At 43.9% G+C, this 8,827-nt stretch overlaps 1 protein-coding gene and 1 pseudogene across 1 annotated transcript; one reads left to right on the top strand and one right to left on the bottom strand.

Annotated features, from left to right (window-relative positions):
* Positions 1-959: 959 nt before the first annotated feature.
* Positions 960-1,689, bottom strand: LOC147437354 (GDSL esterase/lipase At5g22810-like; annotated as a pseudogene).
* A 1,684-nt stretch (positions 1,690-3,373) lies between these two features.
* On the top strand, positions 3,374-8,559 carry LOC147437353 (pentatricopeptide repeat-containing protein At5g39350-like). The gene has a single exon (XM_086486900.1). It carries the CDS (start codon positions 3,802-3,804, stop codon positions 6,247-6,249), a length of 2,448 nt encoding a protein of 815 aa, XP_086343026.1. The 5' UTR covers positions 3,374-3,801; the 3' UTR covers positions 6,250-8,559.
* The last annotated feature ends 268 nt before the right edge of the window (positions 8,560-8,827 follow it).

Here is an 8,827-nt window from a genome sequence, read left to right as displayed (position 1 = left end):
CATTTTTAATTTATTTCTCTTTAATTCAAATTTTGTTGTTTCTATTCAAAAATCCTTTTTGCCTTCTCTCTCTTATATTCAATTTTGAAATCTTTACCTAAAAAACTCTCTCTCTCTCTCTCTCTCTCTCTCTCTCTCTCTCTCTCTCTCTCTCTCTCTCTCTCTCTCTCTCTTCAAGTTTGTGCCTATGCAGGTAGAGCTATGTTCAGTAGGATTGAGGCCTCGTTCCCTAATCTCTTGTGAAGAAATACGTTCTCTACGGAAATATTCTCCATTAATTGGTCATGTAGTTCGCTTATGATTGAGAAGTAATTAACCAAGAGCAGAGGCGGCACGGGCCATTGTAGCTCATGTTTCCTATTGTTGGGTGTGGCAGCCTCCTTTGTCTCATCCACACATACCACATTGTCCTTGACCTTCCTCCACCCTGCATTGACGCTTCTACTTGTGGGTCTTGAATCACATGTGGACTCCCTCTCTCTAGATGTTTGTGCCCTCTTTTAAGCATTTTCTTGCACAATGCAGAACCCCCATCTGACTTAGCTTCAAAGGGTTCCCTCTAATGACATGCCTCCTTCTCCTAGTTCCAATCTAGAGCTACACGTTGTTGAGCTTTCTAATTTGGATGTGCCCTCCATGGCTCCCTTGCACCGAAGCTCAAAGCTCTTGTCCTCGGCCTTAGGCTCTCAGCTACATCAATATTGTCTCTCTCTCTCTCTCTCTCTCTCTCTCTCTCTCTCTCTCAGCTAGTAACAAAATCTAGATCAAGAATAGAATACAAAGACTAATCTAGCTAGAAAACATTCTAGATTTTTCATTGAGAATGACCTTGTGGTTAATAGGGGTTGTAGAAGAAAGCCTTTTTGGAGATTCTCTCTCTGCAAGGAAAATAAACCCACAAGCCAGATGCATGACACAAGGGCAATCCCGATAGCCACAAGGAGGTTATTTGAAAGAAGTTAACAGGCAGCCTGAGATGGATGGACATTGGACACTATCAAAGGAGTAGAGATTCTGAGCGACTTGGTTTGCAGGTTGAGGACGATTTGGTTGAACTGGGTGGCGGTGTCTCAGTCAGAGATTGATGTAGTAGTTTTGTCAGCATTGACTGCATAAAAAGCAATGTTGGTTGCATTGGTCGAGTATTTTGGCTGCCGACTTACTCGTATATAATTCTTTAAAAGACTCCAGGTGTTGAGTCATGGTTAAGACATCAAAATGCTGTGTTGGTTGCATTGGTTGAGTACTTTGGCTGCCAGCTTACTCATGTATAATTATTTAAAAGACTCCAGTTGTTATGGTAAAGACATCAAAATGCTGCATTGTGCTGTTGTAAAATCCTGAGCCGCCAGTTGCAAAATTTGCTCCAATGGTAAGATTTACACGAGTAGACCTGATTTCGAGGAAAGGTAGTGGAAAGCTATCAAAACACAACAAAGAAATTGTGTAGTCAGTCACAATGCGTCGATCGTTGAAGCGGCCTGTGGGCTACTTGGTGTCAAAAGTCATACCCGTATGGCAGGCAGTTTTCCTTCAAGATGGTTTAATAATTTTTGTTGCCCTTCACATCGATAGTGAAGTCGTCAGACACAAACACACTGGGCACTACATGCTGGGGCGCTGCCCACAACTCCGCAAGAACAAATTCAATGAGAAGCCTGCCCCGATTCTAAGGCAAAACAGTTGAAATCCTCTCTCTCTCTCTCTCTCTCTCTCTCTCTCTCTCTCTCTCTCTCTCTCTCTCTCTCTCTCTCTCTCTCTCTCTCTCTCGCCCCCCTTCCAATGCATTGTTGGGCCAGATTGCGTCAGAGCTCGGAGTTGAAACACATGCCTAGTACAATTCTTCTGGTCTATGAAAACTTGCAGGATGCGGAAGGGGGGGGGGGGGGGGGGGGGGGGGGGGAGAGAGAGAGAGAGAGAGAGGGATTGTCGGGCGTGAGGTGAGAGAGCAGAGGAAAGAGAGGTGGCGATGGTGGAGGGGAATGGAGACGTAGTAGACACGGACTCCCATTAATAGTAGGCGAAGGAGAAGATGCAGATGCACGCTCCCATTAGCAGCAGAATAATTGTGATGAGTCGTGAATACTATGAAGAAGGTAGGTCGCTGACATGCATTTACGTGATGGAATTGGAGCGCTTGTATTGGCGACATGTGGAGTCCTTCTCCACTCCCAAAAAGTTAAAAACTGAAAAGGTTTAGAGCTCCCAAAGCTCCCAATGCAAGACACGTTGATGCCCTCTTCTTCCTCAAAAAATTTAAGCTGCAGTATAAAGAGTATAGATTGTGGAATGCACTTTATTCATTTGTGTTTTTCTTCTAATTTTTTTTTCCTCTAGCGTTTTCAAGCCATTAGAGCCATTAAGAAAACCTTTTATTTTTTTTTAGAGCCAATATGTCCCTTTGATTTTCAAAAAGTTCCCATTACGAGGGATCTTGCAAGATACTACGATGCGCGCATCAAGCTGAGTTGTGGGAGGGAGACAACGATGATGACCTGCAATAGAAGCAGGAGCAAGAGAAGGAGACGAGGACGCACAGGTAGGCTAAGGTGTAGGAGCGAGATGGCAGTCAGGTAGGCTGAGGAGGAGGACTAGAGGGTTGAAGTTTTTTTTTTGGAAAATAACTCTGGCTTGCGAGCAACGAACGAGGCCAGCTTGAGTGGTTAGATGAGGTGCAATAAAGCCAGCTCTCTGCATGTCTGTGTTCGAACACCCATGTTGCATTTTGGAGAAACTTAAGAGCAAGGGGCATGGAAGCAAGGGAATTTTCGCTAAATAGACGAAGAAGCTACCAGTAGTAGGGGGTACCCAATTGAAGAAAACCGAAAAAACGACAGAATCACGCTAGATCCAGAAGCTTCATTGATGCTAGACACAGGCGATGCAAGCAAAAGGCGAAGTCGTGGAGGGATGTCATGCAAGCAGGAGGCGAAGTCGGGGAGGGTGTCGCGCTGCACAGTCACTGGGGGCGAGAAACGTCACGCAACCAGGAAGCTCTGAGCAGTGAACGATGGAGAATTCCTTTTTTTTTAAAAAAAAAGTGATGCTGTATCAGAGCAGCGTGCGGGCTGCACCCAGGACCGAATCCTACTTTTGGAGGTTGAAGGCCCTTCACCCTGACCTCGCTGAAAGTTATTGGCGTGACCAAGTACCTCTACGATTCCTAGGAGGAATCTAGGAAACTAATATCAATAAAGAGAAGCCATTTGGGAATAGTATGTTGCCATTAGGAAAGCCTTTTAATTTAAAATTTTACTAGGCTATGACAAGGCCAATCAAGGAAAACTTAAGAGGTAACTTGACTGTAGATTTTGTGGCTTTCCTCACCTTCAAATTTAAAATTTAAAGGTAAATTTACAGGTGTGATTACACTAAACGTAGGTTTTTGTCGAGCGCTAGCACAGAGAGGAAAGAAGCCCCTTTTCAAGCATGTCAAGCAAGCAATGCATTCCCACAGGCCCGTCTCGAGAGAAGCCCTCGCTTTGGTATGCCTTGCAATCAAATAGACTGCATCCCAGACAAGACCTCGCACATAAAATTAATAAGCAGGAAGCCCTGAGACCAAGAGGTCGCAAGCTTGATAACCACATGAGATGTGGTGTGCGTGATGCAGATAGTGCTTGTCACTGCCTGCCTAAACAAAAGGAAGAGTTGAGAATTTGAATCGCGTCACTTGGCTAACGAAGTAATCAAACCCAATAGACTAACAAGTCAGAAGCTTCTTCCCAATTGCACCTGGGGTCGTGTATGCGCGTGTTTTGCCTGCTATTGGATCGTGATACCTTGCAAGGGTGAGAAACTATGTGTTGCATTGAATCACAGAACAACTTAAGGTCTCCACAAAGTCCAATGATGGAGCTGGCAGGTATTAGTGGCATGTATCGTCCATGCCAGGATCTTGATGAGCCCACAAGACAACCCAAAGACAATCCACAAAAGGCAGTGTTTGATAAGACAAAGAAAAACTCCAGCCAGGTTAAAGTAACACATCAAAGACCACAACAAGCTGAAAAAATCTCACTTGTCAATGGTGAGAATCGTGCAGATAATCCTCGTATTGCAATCTCATTTGTCGCTTCACTGAAGGCTTGTGCCAAACGAAAGGACCTACAAAGAGGAATTGACATCCATGGGCAAATTGACAAAACAGAGTTGCTACAAACTAATACTTTTGTGAGTAGCTCGCTGGTTAATATGTACGCCAAGTGTGGCTCAATGGCGAAAGCCCAAGAAGTTTTTGACATGCTTCAACATCACAACATCATTTTATGGAATGCCTTGATTACTGGTTATGCTCAAAATGGAGATGGTAGGAAAGCATTGAACTGCTTTGAACGGATGCAAATTGAGGGTTTGGTCCCCAACGCTGTCACTTTCTCTTGTATCCTAAAAGCTTGTGGCAGCTTAAAAGACATGGAGAAGGGCCAACAAATACATACCCAAATGTTGCGAGAATGTCTTTTAGAGAAAGATATTGTGGTTGCCAACGCACTTATCGATATGTATGTAAGGTGTGGTACAGTTCAAAAAGCAGAGGAAGTATTTAATCAGCTTCCAATTCGCGATGTTATCTCATGGACAACGCTCATTTCAGGGTATGTTCAGCACAATCATGGTAAAGAGGCACTAGACTGCTACGAGCAGATGCAATTGGGGGGATTGCATCCCGATGGTGTCACTTATACTTGCATCTTGAAGGCCTGTGGCAGCATAGGGGCTTATGGAAAGGGTGAAGAAATACATGCTCGGTTAAAGAGAGAGTGTCTGCTGGACAGAGATATAGTGATTGCAAATGCTCTTGTGGACATGTATGTCAAGTGTGGTGCATTGGACAAAGCACAGGAAGCTTTTGACGAGCTTAGGAATCCAAATGTAGTCTCATGGAATGAGCTAATTGCAGGTTATACTCAATATGGACATGGTGAAGAGGCACTGAATTGTTTTGCAAGAATGCAAAGCAAAGGGTTCTCTCCTGATGCTGTGACGTTTGCAACTGCCCTGAAAGCTTGTGGCCTTGTAGGAGCGTTGGAAGAAGGCCAAAAGATACATCTAGAGATTGCGAAAAAGTGTCTGTTGGAGAAAGACATTGTGGTTGCAGGTGCATTAGTAGACATGTATGCTAAGTGCGGAAACCTTAATAAAGCACAGGAGGTATTTGATGAGCTTTCGATGAAGGATATAGTCACTTGGACATCATTAATTGCAGGGTATGCAGAAAATGGGTTTAGCGAGGAAGCTCTTAAATGTTTTGATCAAATGCAAGCGGAAGGTTTGAATCCAAATGCATTCACTTATGCTTGTGTCTTAAAAGCATGTGGCAACAAGAGGGCTTTAGACAGGGGTGAGGACATGCATGCTCAGATTTCAGAAAGGTATGATTTTCTTGAAAAGGATACTATAGTTGGCACTGCTTTAGTAGACATGTATTGTAAGTGTGGTGCTTTTGGAAAAGCACAAGAAATTTTTGAGAATCTCTTGTCGTTGGATGTTGCTTCATGGAATGCCTTGATTGCGGGATATGCTGAACAGGGAATGGGCAATGAAGCACTAAACTATTTCCAACAGATGCAAAAGAAGGGCTTCAATCCGGACACCACTACTTTTATGTGCCTCTTAAAAGCGTGTGGCTGCATGGGAGCAGTATGCATGGGCTTAAAAGCACATGCTATGCTCGTGAAACTTGGATTAGTGGATGAAGTCCCAGTAATTGGCACATCATTAGTGGCCATGTATGCTAACTGTGGCCTGCTCTTAGAAGCCGAAAAGGTTTTTCGTGAGTTTGCACTCCATGATGTAGTATCATGGAGTGCTCTTATGGAAGGATATGCTCAGCTTGGAAAGGGTGAAAATGTTCTTAACCTACTAAAAGAAATGACACAAGAAGGTGTATTGCCATCTTCAGTTACACTCACAATTGTCCTCAATGCTTGTAACCATATGGGACTCCTGGAGGAGGGCCAGCACTATTTTGAGTTTTTAAGCAAGGGATATGGTTTTCTTCCAAGTTTGGAGCATCATTCATGCATGGTTAATCTTTTTGGACGTGCAGGACACTTGGACATTGCAGTCACACTGATTGAGAAGATGCCACTTCTTGCTGATCTTGCAATGTGGCACACTGTGTTGAGTGCATGTAAAAACTCTGTGAATAAGGACATTGGGGAATTGGCTTTTGAGCATGCAATGCAATTAAACAATTTTGATGATGCAGTTTATGTCTCCATGGGCAACATCCGGTTGTCAGAATAATGCAGGCTATTGGATATTGTGTGAAAGGCGCTTGAGGAATCAGGATCAAATTGGCGGGGGGCATGGCCAGAGGTTGCTCTTTTGTATACTGCTGGGGAAATATCTTTACAATGTTGTTGATCGAACGCAAGTTACATTTTTTCCAACATCACAGAAAAGAAGATCCTGGTTAGCCCAGCATCTTTTTGGGCAAACCAGAAAGCAGAGAGAGCTACGTGGTCAAATCCTCAGTGTTTAGAAGGTCGATGTGCCATTATGCAAGGGATTGACACGCAAAGAATTTGTGAGGAGGTCGCATGGTGAAGAACATGCCATGCTTGCCATTTTTTTGATTTGACATCTGAATGTGTTGTATCTACAAATTTGGGTTCGAGCCAGATTGCTTTTGGCTTCTTTCAGATGATGCAAGCAAGGACCTCTTTAAAATGCAATCACCTATACATCCATCTTACCGGCACTTGGCACCATGATAGGATGCAATCACTTGTGCTTGCATCCTACAGGTTTTTAAAGGATGCGAGCATGGGCTCGGTCCATATGCTTTGATTGACATCTATACTAAATGTGCTGTATTCACAAATTTGGGGCAGACCCAGAATCTGGGCAGTGTCACTTGCAATACAACCTGCCCAATCTCTGACTAATAACCTCTTTGCATTTGTCATCTACACGGTTCCGTATTGCATCTGTCCAATTGAACACATTCTTGGCAATTTTATCTCCTGTAGATGCATCTGCTCGAGTAATGCAAAGGCCATGCTCTTGGAAAATCTGTGTGACATTTGAGACTACACAAATGCAAGCGTTTGTGTGTGCAATTCTCAAGACGTACTCCATAGCAACAATATTCTGGCAGGAATTTAGAGCATTTGATGTGGCTACTAATGCCCTCAAGACTGTAATCAGAAGCACGTCAAAGTTAAAAGGCCTCTGTCCAAGTGCAGCCACCAATGTTTGCATCTTCAAAGTCATTGACATGGGCCATAAATTTGCGATGGATTTCTAGTCCAAGGGCTCTTGCAAACACATGCTGTGTTTGGCATGTATGCCGACTGGGATGTCCGACAAAAGTGCAAGTTGTTCTTGATGTGATTCTGCTGCCATTTGAGTTCAGTGCTTGCAACATATACCTGCCAACAGCAGGGCCATGAAGCTCCTAGGCTGTTCTGGCCTAATCGCAGTGGATGCAAAGTAAGGGCCTCTCTCCAAATGCAAACACTATGCTTGCATTTGAGCTGCATTATGCAAGTGATGGACAATTGTTGAAAGATACTTGGCTGAGATTGCTAGTCGAGGCTGTGTTGTGCTCGGTGATACGTCACTTAAAATGTATGTCAAATGCAGTGTCCCTACAAAAGGACCATAAGTGCCAAGAGACAGCATCCCAATAAAGGAGTTCCTTGAACACTTCTGGTGCCTCTGAAACATAACCGCATTGGACATACATACCCACAAGCACATTGCCCAACACAACATCCTTGTGCAACAACCCCTACCATGCAACCTTTAATTTCCCTCGTGAACAACACTAACCGTGACGAACTCCCAACATAGCAGGAGCAAACAAGTGGCATAAATATCTTAGCTTTGCACACACTTATTTAATGGACTGAAAAGAACAGCACACACAATTGTACACCAGTTGGAAGCATGCCCTCATGCTGTATCTGTTTAATTTCAAAGCAATTCAAAGCTTGCTCATCATTGTGGCATCGCTCCAACTACGGCAGCCTTGCCCGCCCCAGTTTGAGGACTGTGAGAGATGGCATGACTATGCTTAGAGACTCTATCAGGAACCTGGACAGTCACCGATTCCAAAGCCTCGAGACCCATGCCTTACCACATCTACTTTCTTTGCAATGGTGGAGAGGGCTATTTGCCGCATGCAACATGGCCGTTTCTCATATCACACAGGCATGTAGAGTGAACATCTCATCTACACCATAGGTACCCTCACCCCATTCATTGCCTTGCTCTTCAACAGAGCACTAGTAGATTGGATTACCAAGCGAGTGGAATAGGCACACCATAGTGCCTATCCACAAGTGTTTGAGGTTGCTCCATGATTGGCAAGTGTGTTCATGATTGGCCACACATATTGGCGAATCTCTTTGGAGGAGTGTTGGGGGTAGAATTGAGCTCACATGCAGAGAGCGAGGGCTTACAAGCCATTGGACATGCTAGTTTCAGTTGAGCCTTACAAACCAGCGGACAGGCTAGTTTCTCTACCATCGACCAATTCTTTACTCTGCGTTGCTTGATTGATCAGGCAAAGGTGCAAAATAGGCAATTACATTGCTAGTTTGTGGATTCTTGCAAGCCTTCGACATAATTCCCCACGATAGACTCTTCCAACGTAGATAGCCACTTGGTGTGTCATTAAAGATGATTTGGGGGATAGTGACAAGCAAAGTCATTAGGAAATTTTGAAGGTCATTTGGAGGGCTTTCTAAGAAAAATATTTTTTTTTGGCGTTCTCTCTCTAAAATAGGTGGGGTAAACGAAAAGGGATCCTCAACACAACCGCTTGAAAAGCATATCTACATGTAGATTCTTTCCACAACCCATAACAACTATG

The sequence above is a fragment of the Adiantum capillus-veneris genome, chromosome 17 (assembly GCF_014529385.1).
Source record: "Adiantum capillus-veneris isolate H3 chromosome 17, ASM1452938v2, whole genome shotgun sequence".
Classification (NCBI taxonomy): domain Eukaryota; kingdom Viridiplantae; phylum Streptophyta; class Polypodiopsida; order Polypodiales; family Pteridaceae; genus Adiantum; species Adiantum capillus-veneris.
Note: the sequence above shows the minus strand (reverse complement) of the source record. Positions and strands in the feature narration are given on the sequence as shown.

Excerpts from the sequence above, each read along its gene's own strand:
- LOC147437353 (XM_086486900.1), top strand. The coding sequence starts at position 3,802 with ATGTGTTGCATTGAATCACAGAACAACTTAAGGTCTCCACAAAGTCCA.